Source organism: Pantherophis guttatus, chromosome 8, assembly GCF_059756535.1.
Source record: "Pantherophis guttatus breed Tessera chromosome 8, ASM5975653v1, whole genome shotgun sequence".
Taxonomy (NCBI): Eukaryota; Metazoa; Chordata; class Lepidosauria; order Squamata; family Colubridae; genus Pantherophis; species Pantherophis guttatus.
The window spans coordinates 71,108,895-71,129,119 of record NC_142070.1 but is presented as its reverse complement, the minus strand read 5'-3'; the positions used below and the strand labels follow the sequence as shown (position 1 = coordinate 71,129,119).

The following is a 20,225-nucleotide window of genomic DNA, read 5'->3' as shown; positions in this document are numbered from 1 at the left end:
GCTCCATGGCTTAGGGCCTGGGTATTTACGAGATCGCCTTCTGCCACCGATAGCCTCCCACTGACCAATATGCTTCCACAGAGAGAGACTCCTCAGGGTGCCGTCGGTCAAACAATGTCGACTGGCGACCTCCAGAGGGAGAGCCTTCTCTGTGGGGGCACCTGCCCTCTGGAATGAACTGCCCCCACAGATTCGTATGATCCCTGACCTACGTACCTTTCGCCATGCCCTTAAGACTCTACTGTTTCAACAGGCCAGGCTGGCTTAAGAACGAATTTTAATGGGTGTTTTAATTTTTAATATAGGGCCAAATCATTTAATATGTTTTAAACTGTTTTTTAAATTTTATAGATACACATGTTTTAGTATGGCTGTGCACCGCCCTGAGTCCCTTGGGAGAAGGGCGGTATAAAAATGTAAATAATAAATAAATAAATTTAGAAACACGTTTCTCCTTTAGGGAAAATATAATATTCTGCCTTTTTAATATTTCCTATAATATCATATTTTTCAGAGTATAAGACCTTTTTCCCCAAAAAAAGAGGGTGAAAATCTGGGTGCGTCTTATACTCCAAATGTAGCCCCGCCCAGCTTCTCAAACGGAAGTTTCAGAGGCTGAAAAAAGCATCAGAAATGAAGCTTCAGAAAAAAAGTCTCCAAACAGAGCTTCAGAGGCTTTTTTTCTGAAGCTGTTTCAGAGGCTTTCAGAGGCAGGAAAAAAAGTTTTTTCTGAAATGAAGTTTCAGAGGCAGAAAAAAAAGCAAAAAAAAAAAAAAAAAGAGAGAGAGAGAGAGAGATCACAACCAAGGAACCTATTGCTAAAATTCACCTCTGGGAACAGCTGATTGGGGGTATTCCAGGAGGCCGATCCACCCACCAATCAGCTTTTTTCTTATTTTCCTCCCCAAAAACTAAGGTGAACCTTATACTCTGGTGCGTCTTATACTCTGAAAAATACGGTATTTCGTTCTTGTAGGAGAGGGGTGAGTGCTAACTTCCTTCAGTTTGCATACAAATACAGCACCTCTTTGTTCTGACTGAGAACCCTGACAAGCCCAGATAAGTATTTATTTAATTACTTTATTCAGTACCAGGGGGAAAACATTGCATGGTCTTTTAAGGTTTGGCTGACACTCCAGTAAAACTTTTGTTGAATTGAGGGCCCGGATGACTCCTTTAGCTTCCACCTTCAGAGGAAGAGGGCCTTAGCGATGCCACCTGCACAGTTCTCCTTCCTCATTTGCCCATAAAAATAATGCTTGCAAAACAGGAATCTAACACGGTTGCAACATTTAAAACGGCCACTTTATTTTGATAATTTAAAACACAGACACAAACACACACCATCTGCAACTTAAAATAAAGCAGCAGACTTAACAAAATCCTTTCTCAGAGATAAGGATATATATATCCTTATATATATAGGCTGTTGCCAGAATCCTACACTGGGTGAAAGGCAAGAGCTCCCTCTATTGTTGTCATTCTGGATCTGCAGAGGAATAAATGTCAAAATCGCCTATCAAAAAAACTAACGGAATGTAGGGTTGGGGGATTTTTTTTTTTTTTTTTTTTTTTTTTTTTTAGTAATTGATGGAAAATATGCAATGTTGACCTACTTACACTAAAAAAAAAAATCAACCGTTAAACCCTGTCTGGAGTTATACATCATCAACACAATTTTAGTTTTTATATTAAACTGATATTTATCTACCTATCTATCTATCTATCTATCTATCTATCTATCTATCTATCTATCTATCATATGGCAAATCTAGATAGCGTACTAAAAAGCAGAGACATCACCCTGCCAACAAAAGTGCGTATAGTCAAGGCTATGGTTTTCCCAGTTGCAATGTATGGCTGTGAAAGTTGGACCATAAGGAAGGCTGAGCGCCAAAGAATTGAGGCCTTTGAACTATGGTGCTGGAGAAGACTCCTGTGAGTCCCTTGGACTGCGAGGCCATCAAACCGGTCAGTCCTAAAGGAGATCAACCCTGACTGTTCTTTAGAAGGCCAGATCCTGAAGAGGAAACTCAAATACTTTGGCCACCTAATGAGAAGGAAGGACTCACTGGAGAAGAGCCTAATGCTGGGAAAGATTGAGGGCAAAAGAAGAATGGGACGGCAGAGAACGAGGTGGCTGGATGGAGCCACAGAAGCAGTCGGCGTGAGTTTAAATGGACGCCAGAGGATGGTAGAGGACAGGAAGGCCTGGAGGAACATTGTCCATGGGGTCGCGATGGGTGGGACACCACTTTGCAACTAACAACAACAACAAATATCATACATGGAATAGGAGCATTTTACCTAGTTTAGTAAAATACAATGAAATATAAATGTTAAAAAGATCTGTGTTATTAATAATATTAATGTAATATTAATGTCAAGGCTATCTAACCATTGATATGATCTACAATTTGATGTGGAACCCTGCAGACACACTGGGGATGATACTATGCCCCATTTATAGAAAGTCCTACCAGAGGCCATGTGAAGTGCAAATCCTATTCAGGATTGTCCATTGCTGACGTGGTAGTTCAAAGCCTGGTGCCTTTTTTGTGGGACCATTTATATGTCTTCCTATGTCAACACAGTACTAGGCTGCATTAACAAAGGGATAGAATCAAGATCACGTGAAGTGTTAATACCACTTTATAATGCCTTGGTAAGGCCACACTTGGAATACTGCATCCAGTTTTGGTTGCCACGATGTAAAAAAGATGTGGAGACTCTAGAAAGAGTGCAGAGAAGAGCAACAAAGATGATTAGGAGACTCGAGGATAAAACCTATGAAGAACGGTTGCAGGAACTGGGTCTGTCTAGTTTAATGAAAAGGAGGACCAGGGGAGATATGATAGCAGTGTTCCAATATCTGAGGGGCCACCACAAAGAAGAGGGAGTCAAACTATTCTCCAAAGCACTTGAGGGCAGGACAAGAAACAATGGATGGAAACTCATCAAGAAGAGAAGCAACTTAGAACTAAGGAAAAATTTCCTGAGAGAACAATTAATCTGTGGAACAACTTGCCTCCAGAAGATGTGAATTCTCCAACACTGGAAGTTTTTAAGAAGAAATTGGACAACCATTTTCCTGAGATGGTATAGTCCAGGAGGTTGGATTAGAAGACCGTGAAGGTCCTTTCCAACTCTGTTATTCTATTCTAATGTCTGGGCATTCAGCGTTCAGGGGTGTGAAGGTAATCCGCCTCCTTGTGGTGCATCCTGGATAGCGTAACAGTGTGAACTAAACTAACTAGCAACTTCTGGCAGCCAGACTACTCTGTAGACCAGCCCTCGATTTCATTGAGGGCTGAAGCAGGGTTGTGTTTGACCTTGGGGGACTGGGGTGGGTGTGGCCCGGGTGGGCATGGTCAGCTTGATTGTCACTAGCTCAAGCACTCTGACAGTGAAAACAGGCTCCTGAGCCCTCTTTTTGGCTGCGACAGCCTCCTGCAAACCTCTGCCAGCAAAATGAAGTTCGGGAGGGCCGTGGGCGGCCCTCCGAGCTCCATTTTCACTGGCAGAGGCACTGTGGGCTGGTCCTTCACTATTTCCAGGACAGCCCCACAGGCCAGATCTAAGCATCCCACAGGCCAGATCCGGCACCTGGGCCTTGAGTTTGACACCTCTGCTGTAGACTATCCTGGCTCTGAAATATATTAAACTGTGTTTTGCCATGATTATAGTAGAGTCTGCAGATGGATCAATAACACACCTGGATGTATGTCTGGGAGGACCTCTCTGTTGTAGTCCGCCAGCAGCCTGTGGAGCTGGCAGCGGAATCGGACAGTGAGGAGGCTGGGGAGGAACATGGGTCAGTCCTGGAGTCTGGGGAAGGCTCGGACAAGGGCTCTGTGTCGGAGGCAGAGATGGGGCCAGGGCCATCTGGAAGTTATACACCGGACTCCAGAGCCTCCAGAATTGGACATCAGAGAGGCAGAGGAACAGGAGGAGCCTGTTCCTAGTGCATGCATGCACAGAGCTGCCAGAAGGCAAGAATGGTTAAAACTAAAGGGACGACTCAGGAGTAAGGCCTGGAGATGATTGGCCCCTCCCATAAGGCTTAAAAGAAAAGCGAAGGCAGGTGGGCCCTTTGCAGGAAAACAACGTTGTTAATTCTGTTCCGTCGGCATCTGTTTGATTCTGGACTCCGTGTGGCTTTGCCGAGTAGGTCTTTGGCAGCATGTCATGGGAGATAAAGATTGGTGATAATCCCGAAGGACTTTTTGCAATTAATTGGGACTCAGCTGTGAATGAACGTAATTCACAGCTGTTGCAATAAAAGAGGTTTTTGGGACTGCTCGTGTTTTAATGACTCTGTAAGCCTAGGTCACAACACTCACCATCAAATAGGAGGAGCTGAGCTTTATGTGTTTGTTAGAACACTCTTATGTGTTATGTTGTAAAAATGTTAAGAGAAAAGAACTATTTTCCCTTTTTGTAGTACTCTCTAGGGCTGTGGAGGCCCCAGATTTGGAGGGCGGAACATGATTCAAAACATAAGTGGGCAATCCATAGCACCATTATTTTATATAGAATAAAACAAGCTGAATTTGGAAAAAGGATAGAAGCAGCCTAAAATGCCAGCAATGTATGATTCACCTCTTACACCCTTTCCACATTCCAGTTTGTGTGAGCACCAAAATCTGCATGGATAATTTTGCTGTTCTTCTTGCCTTCTTTATCTCAAAAGTAAAAAAGGGAAACCATGGGTCAAAAGCCAAAAAAATAAATCACCATAAAGGTTGTTCCCTTGAAGGCTGAACTCTCTGGCTCTTCAAGAAATTATGAAGACATTCTCTTTTACATTTCAGCCTATTGTGAAAATTAGCAGCACTAACTAAAATAGAGTGTTCTGGGAAAAGCTTTCATATATCACAGACAATTGTGAGATATCACAATCAAACCGAGACACCATGTCCTATCCCTGTAGGAAACTCATAGCCTTTTCACAGAGAAATATAAGTGGAAACAGCAGGAATGTCATCATAATAAAACTAAAAGGAATACTTGAACTGAAAGATCTATAGTACATAGTCTATATAAAATCTATACAAAACCTTATTTCTGTAAACAGCCTGATAGACAAAAAAGTGTCTGCTTTATATTGCATTTTATATTTGCATATAATTTGAAATGTGATTATTAAAAAGATATATATCAGCCGAAGATATATATGCTTTCTTAAAATAGAATAGAATAGAATAGAATTCTTTATTGGCCAAGGGTGATTGGACACACGGACACACAAGGAATTTGTCTTTGGTGCATATGCTCTCAGTGTACATAAGACGACAAGATACACTCCAGTAGTGGCAGTGGTGGGTTCTTCCCAGTTCCGCCGAGCCGGTAGCGGTGACGATATGACGTCACTGAATCGGTTCTGCCCCCCCGCGCCCCCTGCATTATTCTTACCTTTTATTTGGCCCCACCCCCAATCTATTGCTGCCTCCTGAGTCTCAGCTGATCAGCTAGAGCTCTGCAAGCAGTTAAAAGCCTGGTAGACCAGTACCTCTGCTAAATCCTAAAGAGTTGTCACATGGCCATCAAGCCACACCCACAAAATAAGCCACGCCCACAGAATCAGTGGTAAAAAATTTTAGAACCCACCCCGAGTAGTGGGTTTCAAAAACTTTTACTACCGGTTCTGTGGGTGTGGCTTGGTGGGCATGGCAGGGGAAGGATACTGTAAAATCTCCATTCCCTCCCCAATCCAGGGGAAGGTTACTGCAAAATCCCCATTTCCTCCTGATCAGCTGGGACTCGGGAGGGAGAGAATAGATGGGGGATGAGGGCGGGGTCAGTCAGAGGTGGTATTTACGGTTCTCCAAACTACTCAAAATTTCCGCTACTGGTTCTCCAGAACTGGTCAGAACCTGCTGAAACCCACCTCTGATACACTCGTCAAGAATCATAGGACACAACACCCAGTGACAGTCATAAGGTACAATAAGCAATCAAATCATACTAGGAAACAATATGAATAAAAATCACAAGGATACAAGCAACAAAGTTACAGTCATGCAGTCACAAGTGGGAGGAGATGGGTGATAGGAACGATGAGAAGATTAATAGAAATGCAGCCTAATGTGAATAGTTTGACAGTGTTGAGGGAATTATTTGTTTAGCAGAGTGATGGCGTTTGGGAAAAAACTGTTCTTGTGTCTAGTTGTTCTGGTGCGCAGTGCTCTATAGCGTTGTTTTGAGGGTAGGAGTTGAAACAATTTATGTCCAGGATGCAAGGAATCTGTAAAGGACCATTCTTTCTTTAAAAAGTTATGTAAAAAGAGCAAAGCTGGTATTTTTTTCAAACTGGAGATCAAATGAAGTTCTCTAACCAAAACTTGTATTTTTCCTTTATAAAATCAGAACTATAATTAGGGGTTTAATACATCCACTGAAAATTTTTGAAGTTGATAAAAAGTGCTTATGTTGATAAAAATTCAAACACAAAATTGTGCTTCTAAGTAGCAGTAAATTGAGAGAAAGTTATCTACCTTTGTATAAAATGTACAAAAATGTTTATATAATAGATGTAGAAACAAAAAAGGCCATTAAAAAAAACCTTACAGAATGGTAAACTTATGTAAACTTTAAAAAATCCATAAAAATAGAAGAAATTCTATTCTGTTGTTTTGTAACAGAACAAATGAAGATTTAGAAAACAGAACATCTGAAAAGAAAGTAAAACTAAGAAACTAGCATGCACTCATGGTAAATTTTCAGCATTTCATATTAATAAAATTAAAATTAGACTAAAATTAGCCAGGTTATATTATTAGAACAAAATTATTTATGCAGACAAGATTCAAAAATAGTTTTATAAATTATGCTGTTGCTAAACGTTTTCTGTTGATGTCTAGTTTTCTTTTGCTTTTAAAACCAACTCTCCCTTTTCCTGTTTGATTCATAATATACTATGTTTAAAAATGGGATTGTGGCTATCATGTTTAATGTGAACACAAGGCAGGATCTCCCATACAAGTTTTTGTTACTGAAAACATCCAAATGAACGAAGTATTTAATATACTTAAAAGAAACAACGGATATTTCATTTTATATATATTTTATTTCAAAAAGGAGTCAAAGAAATGTTTTAAGAATACCTATATTCTTCCTTTTTACACTTTTTATTATTAACATTTACAAAAAACATTCAAACACTGAGGAAAAATTAAATAATTTTAGAAGCAGAACCCCTTTTGTTTTCTGCCTACATACACACAACAATTCTGAGCTGCTGACACAATCCCCCCCACATTCATAAAACCCTTAACAACTATTGTCAAACATAAATTAAGTAAATCATAGGCACTAGTTTATCATATTCATGTTTCCACACTTCAATATACCCAAACCTCTAAAACACAGAAAGTCATAGGATGTCATGGCAATCAAATAAACTGACAATGTGAAAGTCTCCTCTAAGTATCCCTTTTCCAGGAATCTAAATTTGCTGGATGTTTATTGCAATGTGGCGGCAGGGGGGACGATGCCCTTAAAACTTGATGCATTATCGAAGTAATGCAAGGATGAGCTTCATGGAATACACATTTATAAATCAAGGTGATGTAGCTTGGTTAAAAAAGGCAACATCTGGATGTTTGAAGAAAATATTCAGTTTTTTTTTCTTTTTTGTAGTAAAAGTAGAAATGAGAATGTTCCCACTTATAAAGACTGCTTTGCTAGAGCCCCATTTTAAAAATTAGGCTAGGTAAAAGTTACCTAAAAAATATTTAGATCTCTCATGTTTTCTGTTCGGCGCTTTAAATAGGCTGGACTAACAGTGCAACACAGCTCTGTTAGCTGCTCTTCCTACAATGATTGGCTACCCTGATTTAAGAAGACAATCCCAGTTCAATTCTTCTTGTTCTGACTTGACTGTAAATTAGGATGTGTTGATAGTAACGTTCCCAGTTAAAGGAAAATCACTTCCCACACTGTGCTTGTGACTCACAGAAGTGCAAGTCATTCCACTAGGCAAAGCGGCAAGGTGAGCATGGACTCTGCAAAAATCTCCATGATGCCCATGTCTTATCTTATTTGCAGATGATCATTTACGTCTGAAAGACCTATGTTGTGCCTTCAGAACCCAGCATCTAAAGATCCCAGAATCCCATCCCTTACACAAGACCACAGAAGGGCCATTCCTTTAAATTTTAAAAAAAGAAAAGAAAAAAAAAAAAAGAAAAATTGCCTGAGTGCTGGAACAGATGTCTAGTCCTATCCTGCCTTGGTCACATTTCCAATTCAAGTAAAAATTGCATGGCTTTTAATCCACTAATCTAGGAAGGCTACCTAAATAATCAAAGATCGGAATCCCCAAACCACTTAACTCTTCTTTTTTCTTTTTTTTTTGTAAAATTCAAAAGCACGCATTTTAAGAGGCAGGCATGAATGAGGTTTTCAAGCTGCAAACAGAACGTGTTTGGATGTTCAGTCCTTACCAAAATGGTATCCTAGCTAAAACCTTTTTTTTTTTTTTTTTAAGCTCAGTACTTTAGACAGCAAAAGGAAATGTCATTCTAAGAGACTGCCTTTTCTTTCCTTAAAAAGAAAAATAATTCTTGCAACCGACTTTCTCCGAGTTTCTTTCTGGTAAGTAGCTTACCTTCCGTCTTCCACTCCAACATAAAAGCAACTGAAAAGGGGAGCTGCAATCGATGGGGCTTTGGGTAGTAGTATTTTTCTACCGCGTGAGGGGATACCCTGACAATAAGGACCGGCAAAATAGCGAAAAGCTGACAACTGTTAGAGGAACAAACCACTTTGTAAACATACGTGGCAGAGTTTTCTTTTCTTTTCCAAACTGTTACCAACAATGCAAAATACAAATATAAGGCAAAGTACATAGTTAAAATATTAATAGGGGCAATAACCTCAGTGGAAGTATTTACAATTTTAAACGCACCTCTAGGAAGCTGATCTTTTTTAAAAAAAAAAAGAAGAAGAAAGAAGACTCCCTCATACCATGAAACATTACCCACATGAATAAAGCATTTGGTATCAGCAGAACAACTGATTTACTTAGAACCTCTGGACAAGAGCTGCATAGTTGTTTTTCCCTTCATGTTAACTACAGGCCTGCTCAGTTGCACTCCAAGCATTAAGCACGCGGCGATATTTCTTCATCCATTCTCTTCCTTTCTCTTTCCAGGAAAGCTTGCTCTAAAAAAAGGACTCATACATTTAAAAAAGATCGCTGAAAAAGAGAGGGGGGGGGAAGAAAGAAAGAAAGAAAGAAAGAAAGAAAGAAAGAAAGAAAGAAAGGAAAGAAAGAAAGGGCTATTTTCCTGAGCCAGGAACAGCTAGTTTTGGGATTGTACAACTGAAAACGAGCCCTTTTGGCAATCGTAGCATTATACAAAAACCTGATATGACAAGTCAACATAAAAAAAGAAATGCAACCTATGCTTATCGAGTCTCAGAGGCCTAGGTTTGTTTTAAAAGAAAAAAATATGGTACGGACTCGCCTACCGCTCCCATAGTGAGACTCCAGAGACAAGGTTCTGTTGTGACTCGGTTTCTCCACGCACCTCTTCCACAATGGTCTCAAACAATCTCACCTAGCCCAGTAGCATTTTTTTACAATCCAATTTTCGCTTTGATCAACATCAATATTTCTCTTCTACATGTTAAAAAAGAAAGCCTTGCTCTTTAAAATCCACTAACATGTGAGCTTTCAAGAATTATTATTTTTTGCTTAACATTTTTACGTGCTGCTTTTTTTCCAAAATGGATGTATCTTTGGCATATTAAGATATCTGCCCTGGATTGAATCCGTGTGGGCTGTTTTAGCCATGTGAGAGCATTGATAACAATTTTAGGAAGCAAGGGAAGCAGAGCTTCAGAAATGATACGTGATTCACGTAAAAATGATTTTGAGTGATCACCAAGTATCTGATGTTAATGTCATTAAAGTGCTGTTTTATAATCTCTGCCAGCTTGTGCTAATTAAAGACAGAGAGATCTGGAGAGTTTCAACCCCTCCGTCCCAAAGTATTTTCCATCAGTCTGCATGTTGATTTAGCCTGGTTTAGCCTGGTGAAGACGGGCGTGCTGAGTTAACAAAAAGCTTTGCTGTTCAGTAGCAGCCATCCTTCCAGCTCTCGTCTTTTGCGCTGCTGTACGTTTTGGGAGTTGGCAGAGATCTGAAACAGAGAAAATGAGATTCATCAGAAAGTTTCTCCCAGACATTCTGGTTCATTATAGCCTATTTGTCTATTTTTTTTTTCTTTTGATGTAAAGAAAAAAAATGAAAATCATCAAAGATTCTGTACTGCTTATCTCCTAATGCCAACAAACTTTAATAATATTCCACAGTGCCTTTTCTTAATTCCTCCTTTTGGTCCCTTAATTATTCCAGTAGTCTGGCACATGGAGATGGCACACGTACATCTGCCTTATGCCCCTTATTGTATAATAATTTTTGAATTACTCTTTAAATTTAAATGATGTGCCTTGTTGGCGCAGCAGACTAAAGTGCTGTTAAATAGCACCAGCTGCCTGCAATTACTGCAAGTTCAAATCTCACCAGGCTCAAGGTTGACTCGGCCTTCCATCCTTTTGAGGTAGGTAAAATGAGGACCCGGATTGTGGGGGCAATAAGCTGACTTTGTATAAAAAAGAACACCGCTTAGGGGGCCCCGAAAGCCCTACTAAGCAGGTATATACAAAAGTATGAAGGCTATTGCTTAACGCATTGAAAGCCGCCCTGAGTCTCCGGAGAAGGGCGGCATATAAATCGAACCAATAAATAAATAAATAAATTTAGCAGCTATTTAAATTTTGCCATTTTGAGATTAGCTCTGTGCTTCCTTTCTTGCTTTCAGGGTTGACTTCTGTGTACATACAGAGCCCTCAAACGCACAGCTGCTTTGCCATGCTACCCCTACAGTCTTCCCTCAAGTTGTATCTTGAACATAGCCATGTTGTGCTACTATTTGTAATTTCTCCTAGCAACACAATAAGGCCAGCAATTGGTGGGTTTCTTTCTGGCTAAAATTTAAGGGTCCTGAACTGTGGAAAAGCCACTACCTATCACCATACAGAATGTGGCTGGAATTGTGCCTGTTAGGGTCAGGAATTCCATTCCATCCACTTTTTCCCCTAAAGGAATCACTAGATGGCAGCAAAAGAGCAAAAATTGTGCAGACCCACAGCAGCTGCTGCCAAGTGCTTTTCCACAGAAGAGTTTAGATCCGTGATGGCGAGCCCATGGCACAGGTGGCACACAGCGCCCTCTCTGTGGGCACGCGAGCCGTCGCCCCAGTTCAGCTCTGCTGTGCATGTGCACGCGCCTCCCACCGGCTAGCTGGTCGTCGGGTCTCTGCTGCATTTAACATTGAATTCTGTGGCAGAGAGAATGCTAACTTTTCTCCCTCCATTCAGAACAGAGCTGCTGCTCCCTTTGTGGTTCCCTCCTGGCCCCCTCCCTCCTGGGGGCTACCTTAAAGGGACAGGCTGCAGCAATCGGTTTTGAATGGAGGGAGAAAAGTTAGCACTGTCCCTGCTGCATTTAACATTGAATTCTGTGGAATATCAAGCGGCCAGAAGAGGTGAGCGGCGACCGGCTGGGTGTGGGTGGGGCCAAGGAGGGGTAATTACTACCGGTTCGGCGGACTGATGCCAATAATCCCTAGCAGTTCGTCCGAACCGGTAGGATTTCACCCCTGGTCTAACATTGTCATGAGCCAGAAAATGTCTTTGCAGTGATGAATCTATGTAGGATTCCTCAAAATTAGAAAGACAGTGATATAATAGAGTAAGAAAAAAAAAAACCTTCAAGTATAGACTTAAGTCAAAATGTACACATGGTAATGATTATTTAAAATTAATAGTTACTTCATTCAAAAGCAGTAATGTAAAAAAGGTTAAATTTCTCCCCAAATCTGAACCATAAGAGTTAAGTATGAGACAAAGGTAACAAGCTTGAAGTTAAAATGGATGTTTCAGCCATGAAATCACAAACTACCTAATAAAACACCCAAAATTACTTTCCGCCTTCGTTGATATAAAAACTGCAGTGTCCATAAAACATTCAGCTCTTTCAAGTCTACCCATACCCCGCCCCATCTTATCCCAAAATACTTATCCAAAGGCAGAAAAGTAGATTTAAGTCCCCCTCCACCAGATCACACACAAAATAACATTCCTCTCTATTACCTGCTTCTCAGAAGTACCAGAAATGCACCACTGAAAATACATTATTTTTGATAGGGAAAAGTGTTTCATTTTCAGAATAAACACATAAGAGACACAATTATTCTGGTTATGTAAGGCTAGGCTTACTGAGTCATTAAAAGACACAATTAGTCCCAAAAAACTCTATTTTATTGCAACAGCTGAGAATTACTTTCATTCCCAGCGGAGTCCCAATTAGTTGCAAAAAAGTCCTTTGGAAGAAGTCCTTCGGGATAATCACCAACCTTTATCTTCTTTGACACGTTGCCAAAGGCCTTACTTGGCAAAGCCCCATGGAGTTCAGAAACAAACAAGAGATGCCGACTGGAAACAGAGTTAGCAACGTTACTTTCCTGCAAAAGGCCCAAGTGCCTTTGTTTTTCTTTTAAGCCTTATGGGAGGGGCCAATCATCTCCTGGCCTTACTCCCAAGTCGTCCCTTTTGCTTTAGCTGCTCTTGCCTTCTGGCAGCTCTGCGCATGCATGCACTAGGAACAGGTCCCTCCTATTCCTCTGCCTCTCTGCTGCCCGACTCTGAGGGCTCCGGAGTCCGCGCATCACTCCCAGATGGCCCTGGCCCCATCTCTGCCTCCGATGCAGAGCCTTCGTCCGGGCCTTCCCCAGATTCCAGGACTGGCCCATGTTCCTCCCCAGCCTCCTCACTGTCCGACTTCGCTGCCCCCTCCGCAGGCTGCTGGCAGACCACAACAGTAAGATAATGCTACCCAAGATATGGGGGTTTCTCCCAAATGATAGTTTTCATAAAGTAAAAAGAGAAACTGGCGGACTCACCTGCGAACGGGCTGTGTGAGTTTGCTGCGAGGCACTGGAATGCCCCCGGAGGAGGGGGCACTAGGTCTTGGCAAGCCACTCCTTAACCCTGTGGTTCCTGCAGGTCTGGTAAGGGTAGCACTGTTGATGCCGCTGGCTGGACTTGCAGAGGCAGAACTGGGAGCCGCTAAAGGCAGCTGCGTGGCTTCGGGAACAGAGTTAGGTCCATGGGTATTAAATGCTTTTACTGGCTGTCTCAGAGCCAGAGGTGAGGGTGCTGCTGGAGACCGGAATTTACTGGGAGACGGAACTGGAATAGCACCAAAAAAAGACAGTCACGTTCAAGGTTCAGAGCAGTAAAATGGCCGCCGCTTAAAATCAGGCAGAACCTAAAAGCCGCAGCAATGTACCATGTTTCCTTGAAAATAAGACCCTGTCTTCTATCTTTTTGAACCCTGAAATAAGCGCTTGGCCTTATTGCCCTGCGTTCAAAAGCCCGATTGGGCTTATTATCAGGGGAGGTCTTATTTTGGGGGAAACAGGGCAGAGGTGGGTTTCAGCAGGTTCTGACCAGTTCTGGAGAACCGGTAGCGGAAATTTTAAGTAGCCTGAGAACCGGTAAATACCACCTCTGACTGGCCCCGCCCCAATTTATTGTCTGCCTCCTGAGTGCCAGCTGATCGGGAGGAAATGCAGTAACCTTCCCCTGGAGTGGGGTAGGAATGGAGATTTTACAGTATCCTTCCCCTGCCAGGCCCACCAAGCCATGCCCACAGAACCGGTAGTAAAAATTTTTGAAACCCACCACTGAAACAGGGTAGTAGTACAGCAGCCAATACATATTATTTCATAATAACCAATATTTCTGAATGTTTTTGAGAGAAGCAAATAGGTCAAGTTTAAACAACAATGTATTTTCAATATTCTACCAGAAAAGATGAGCAACTAAGTGAGAAGCAGTTCAAATAAAAACAGCTGCAATGACAAGTAACCGTGTAGCTAATTCATTCAGCAGACAACCACTTTTCATGGATGTCTAAATTTCGGTAATTCCTTACTGAAAAAGGAAGTTTAGGAGTCCTCAAATTTAAATTTATTTCAATTATTACCTTTCTATGACATCAGAAAATGAGGGTAATATATTCGGCAAACTAAGAATGTAGCTCTTCCAGTCAGGTGTACAATATACAGCGAAAACAACATTAATTAATATGTTACAATACTTTAAATTGTGTATGCATGCTCCAAATTGAAATTTAACAAGTATTAACTTCAATTAAATGAGTCGTATTCAAACTCTGAATTTGCAAGGTAAAGTACATTCAAAGAGTGTGTGATGTGTAAATATGGGCTTGCCTCATGGACCAAATATACTATAGCTCAAAGTACGAACATAGTTGATGATAAACCACCCCAATAGGAATGTTATGGTCTATAACAGGGGTCTCCAACCTTGGCAACTTTAAGCCTGGCGGACTTCAACTCCCAGAATTCCCCAGCCAGAAAAGCTGGCTGGGGAATTCTGGGAGTTGAAGTCTGCCAGGCTTAAAGTTGCCAAGGTTGGAGACCCCTGGTCTATAATCATGCAAACAATGTAAGCACTTCAAGTTTAAGAGATTCAGGAAGAATTACCTTTCAAGAAAATTTCGAGATTTGATACTTAACAGTTCAGTTATATGTTACAGATTGTTATTATCTTTTTCGTCTGATCCTTCAAACATTTATGTTGTGCAATGATTCTATTAAAATACAAAAGGATCTTTCCGTCAAGAATATTTCTAGGGGAATTACCAAGGTGGCATCGTGAAGACATTTTGAGCGGGGGATAGGTGAGGTGGGACAGAGACTCGGTTTGAAAAGGATCAACATAATGAATTACAAAAACTGCTAAATAAAGATAGAAGGATATTTGAGAAGCATTAAACATAACTACAGATCCTGAAAGCTCATAAATAAATAAAACGCAATTCCAGCATAGTGTCGGGAAATCTTTCTGAAAAACACAATAGTAAATTCAAGGATGAAAGTCCCCCCCTTTTTTTTTTTTTTGATATTCCAAGAGCCATTAAATTAACATAATAGTTTCTCTTTAAATGCACTAAGACAGGGGTGTTAAACTCGCGTCGTCACGGCGGCATCACGTGACATATCGGGACTTCCCCCCCTTCGCTGAACTGGGTATGGGCGTGGCCAGCGCGTGATGCATCCAGCCGGCGGCCCAGGAGTTTGACAATCCTGCTCTAAGATATCCTATGAACAAGGCATACCAAGCTGACTTTATAAAAAAAAACTTCATTTGCCTGCAAAACACACTGCCCACAGATGGTGATTTTGCAGTAACAACAAAAAGGCCTTTACAAGAGAAAGCACATAGCTCTGAAAAGGGTTTCTTTGTCTGCAAAAAATCATTTGCAATCTGATGTAAGTATTAATGGACTGGCGTCTTTGTTCCATTCTCAAATAAGTCTTTAGTTCAGAGATGTTTATTTGTAACCACACTTCTATATTGCCCACTTTCAACACCAATAGCAATAATTCAGCACACAAATTAGAAGTTATCCCTTAATGGTGCCACACTAATTAGAATCCTCTCAAGGCCTCAAAAATGAATCCCTCTAGTAAAGAAATAACAAACTTACAAATCTTGAGCGACACTAACCCAATAGGCAAAAATGTTGTATATACGTGTAAATATGGGCATGCAACACCTATCCAGTCTTCGGCAGGCAATAGGCTAATTTTATGAATGCAAAATTGTAACTTCTTGCATAAAAATACAGATGGAACTATACAGTATACCGGGGAAATGAAACTGGTCTTCTACTCTATGGTGCAAAATCAAAAATATTAATTATGAAATACTGTAAATTCTTGATTTGTGTAATAGATTACTAGATGCATGCTTAGGAAAGCATAGATTACCTAGGAGTGTGTGGCAGAAGAATCTTAAGCCAAAAAATGAATGATGTTTCTCTTTTTTTCCCAATCAAAACCCCAGATAACTGTTTACATTTTAAATTTGACACCTGAAGTCATTTATAAACTATAGAAAGAAACTGAAGCTCAATCTAAGCAAGACTTCTAAAATAACTACGTTTGATATGATATGGTTTTTGAGGTTTTAGGTAGCTGGGATTGTTGCAATAATCTTGACATATGTGAAGCAGAAATCCACAATGTGTGATTTCTGCTGCTCACCAAAAGCTATCTACCAGGTTTCTAAAGCTTTTAGTGAACATTATTTGGGTGTTTTTTGTATTGTGAGATCTGCACAAATATCTTCACTACTTCAATCAATGTTTGCTATCCTGAGCTTTCCAATAATGCGGACAAGCTTTTTTTTTTTGAAAAAATGCCAAGGCTTTTTCTAAAATACTGTGATTAAGCTTAGCTTTCTCAAAGACTCCATATATTATCCTGATAATATTAAGTTCCATAGCTATTCTGTTTTTTTTTTAGCAGAAAAGTACAAAACTACTTTAAACAGTTGTCCCATGACTTCTTTAAAAGCACAACATAAGAAAACCAAAAGTAATTAGTCTGGTTGAAAATAGTGAGTTTTAAAAAGTATCTTTCCTTCACCAGCCATGAATTTCAGAGATATCAAACTTGAATAATATTAATCGGTACAAGTGTCGCTTAAATACAACACAGTGAAGTTGTCTCAAACTTGAACAAAAAAAAAAAAAAAAACTAAACCTCAAAAAAAAAAAACCAAACAGCTGTTGATTTCCGAAAAGATACCCAGGCTAGAAGAATTTTTATCCTGCTGTCTTAAAGCAGCGTATGAAGATGACTGAATGGCCTGAAGAGCCAACCAAAGAAGCAGTGATAGATTCTGTCTGGAAAAGATGACAATCTTCTGTCTGGAAAGAATGACAATCAAACAGCCTTAGAATTCCACCCAAGGATGTTGAGTTGACTTAAGGCAAAGTCAACCGAATTCAATTAGTGTAACTAATGGGAGTTTCTTCTTAGGAAGCGAGAAGGAAGTTCATTTGTACAATCTCCTCACCAAGAGTTAATCCTTTTCTGACAGCTCTGGCTGGGCTGAATCTTGTACCAAGCTTCAAATATTCAGCATCTGCTGACAGCTTGTGCCCCAAATGTACAGTTCAAAATACAGTGAGGTTCTTACAGAGGAGCAAGTGTTAACAATGAAGATTAATATCTCCTGGTGAATACATCAACAGCAAAGTTGAACACAAAAAGAAACAACTTTCTGACTTTAGCTGGAGCGCAGTAAGAGCCTGGAAGCTAATTACCTCCTTTGGCAGCTGGAGTATGAAGTTGTTGTTTGGTTTTGAAGGCAACACGGTGCAAATTTTTCTGCTTTTGCAGAGCTGTTGAAACAAAGACGTGTTATCTCTGTCTAAACAAAGGCGATAAGAACTTTGAACTACATTCAAAAGTTTCACTTAAGATTCTAAGGTTGTAATTTTCATCTAAAACATTAGAAAACAAATGAACAATTTTTTTTTGGCAAAATAGCTTTTCAAAAGCTGTTATGGCTCCAGTAATAGTAGCAGCAGTAGCAGCGAAGTGTTTTATTTTAAAGACGTGATGCTCACCGCAGTAAGAGCTGTCAGAAAACTTGTAGAATAAAATGCATTGTGTGTTTTAGCAGGCAAAGGTTTTTTTTTTGCAGGCCAAAATAATATTAATAATAAATATCTGCACACCTAGAAGTGAAAACAAACCACCAGCCAATCATGCAAAGCCATATCAGTGCAAGGTTAAACTTAAAGAAGGCAACTGTCTCATTTAACTCCAAAGGTTTATAAACTTTCACATCAGTCAACTCTTTTCAGAGCAGTTTCTTTTTCCCAAAGGTGCTTTTCCAGGAGGCAACTGGATTTTCTTTGTTTTTTTCTTTCGAAGATGTTTCGCTTCTCATCCAAGAAGCTTCTTCAGCTCTGATGGGATAGTGGGGAATGGAATTCCTTGCAGAATTCCATACTGTCAGAGTTGAAGAAGCTTCTTGGATGAGAAGCGAAACATCTTCAAAAGAAAAAACAAAGGAAGTCCAGTTGCTTCTGGAAAAAAGCACCTTTGGGACAACCATGACCTGAATGACTAAGAATCTCCGTAGACTTTTTGGTATGTGCATTTTAAAGAATATTTATTTCTGAAGCGAAATTGCTAACTATTCTCTTTCCTCTTTCAAACTGGCATTTCTTCATTCCAAATCGGGCTACTCAACTATTATGCTGATACAGGGGTGAAATCCAGCAGGTTCTGGAGAACCGGTAGCGGAAATTTTAAGTAGTTCGGAGAACCGGCAAATACCATCTCTGGCTGGCCCCAGAGTGGGGTGGGAATGGAGATTTTGCATATCCTTCCCCCCCCCCCGAGTGGGGAGGGAATGGGGATTTTGCAGTATCCTTCCCCTGCCACGCCCACCAAGCCACGCCCACAGAACCGGTAGTAAAAAAAAATTGGATTTCACTATTGCACTGGTAGTTATTTAACAAACCAACCCTATTATACAGAAAAGGCAAACACCAACAGTAATCTCTGTGATAAAGCAGCTCTGAAATGAACATGGAAGGGAGGGAAAGAAAATATAGGATGCCACATTTTGAAGCTGATGTATGAGGATCAATATAAGCCACTACAGTCTGTCCGGTACAACGGTCATCCCCAGAAGCAGAATTCTGCATCATAACACGGAATACTCTTTAGAATCTTCTGTCTTACTTCAGTGTGTAAAAGCCCTTGCTGTTTTCTAAACAGATAATCGCTCTTAACATACTTTAGATCAGACGGACATAATTAAACTCATTTTGAGAATAATTTTAAAAGTCAACTGCTTGATAAACATTTAGGAGAATACCCCGTTTCCCCCAAAATAAGACATCCCTTGATAATAAGCCCAATCGGGTTTTTGAGCCCAATCGGGTTTTTGAGGCCAAGTGCTTATTTCAGGGTTCAAAAAAAAAAATAATAAGACAGGGTCTTATTTTTGGGGAAACACAGTAGAGAAGATTATTTATTATTTTGTGCTTCATGCGTGTGCAACCATTAAGACGACACTTTCTCTCAAAGGCCAGAGGAACCTGAAACTGTTCTTATTTGCATTTATGGATCGCTCTTTTTCACAGATAGAGCCACTCACGCATAATACCACTGCTTGTTTCCTTTTGCTCCAAATGCAAAATCAACAAAGAATCAGCACCAGCACCAGCAAAAGAAAGAGCATGAGGGAAGAGATTCCTGCTCTGGGACAAAAAAAATACCTAGAAGAAGATGAGGGTAAGGAAGAGGCATTTGGAGACAAAGAAATAAAAAGGGGAAAGCCTGTTTGATATTTAGATAAGGTAACCTTTATTGTTATATATGTGGATAATACATTATTTTGTATTTATTTTCTCATGTTTATGTAGTATATATTGGAGGGGGTGACCCTTTAAGACCTGTATGCAACGAAATTTCATTTTAATGTATGCCGATTAGTGTATATTCAAAGTGACAATAATGTTATTATTCTATTCTGTTCTGTTCTGTTCTGTCCTGTCCTGTCCTGTCCTGTTCTGTTCTATTCGTCATTTTTTATACTGTGGGCACACTGGCACACATTAAAAATTGATATTACAGAAATGGTCAAATTAAGCAGGCAAAACAGCCTCTGCCAAGCAATAGCTAAATTTCAAACTCTTCAAAGCCATAAAATTCACATTAATCTGCATCTCTGCTATTCATTTGTTTTCTTCCATTCTTCTGAGCAACAACTCCTTTCCCTAAATTCACAAATAATTACAATGAGTCTTCCTCTTAGGTAATATGCTATATAATTATCTACATTTAGTTTAATTGGCACTTATTTAATTTTAAATTAGTTTAATGAAATTTGGTAAATGGCTCGGTTATTCCCTGACCTTAATAATGGGTGTTTTAATTTTTAGTCATCCAAATAAATTGTCCTATACTATAAATATATTTTTAAAATTATTTACTGAAACAATGTTATGTCCTCTGCTCAACCCTAAACAAGAGAGATTTTTTTCCCCTCTGGCCTCCCATTCCAGAAAATGTAAAACAGCACGAAATAGCTATTTTGACATACACAATATTCAGTTAAGAGGGAAAAGCACATAAAGTATTTCAACTAGATTTAAGAATGTGAATTTGGAAAAAGCAAAAAAACCCAAAACAAAATTATCAGCGTTAAAGAGAGTATTATGGATTTAAATGTAATGATATTTCAAAGTGAATGCAAACTAGGATTTTTTAAAAAATAATTCAGGTGAGAATTGATCTGCTGAAAACAAA

The 20,225-nt window shown here is 39.9% G+C and overlaps 1 protein-coding gene across 3 annotated transcripts in view; it reads right to left on the bottom strand.

Annotated features, from left to right (window-relative positions):
• Positions 1 to 7,049: 7,049 nt before the first annotated feature.
• SLAIN2 (SLAIN family member 2) overlaps positions 7,050 to 20,225 on the bottom strand; it is a 37,850-nt gene continuing 24,674 nt past the window's right edge. For 2 of the 3 annotated variants that reach the window (XM_034411353.3, XM_034411354.3), the window contains 2 exons: positions 12,975 to 13,263; positions 7,050 to 10,151 (listed from right to left, as the gene is read on the bottom strand). In XM_034411353.3, coding sequence (XP_034267244.2) covers positions 10,085 to 10,151; positions 12,975 to 13,263 — 356 coding nt within the window. In that variant the 3' untranslated portion in view covers positions 7,050 to 10,084. Of the gene's footprint in view, positions 10,152 to 12,974; positions 13,264 to 17,218; positions 17,297 to 20,225 lie in introns of all 3 variants that reach the window. The other variant, XM_034411351.3, reaches the window with a different exon arrangement.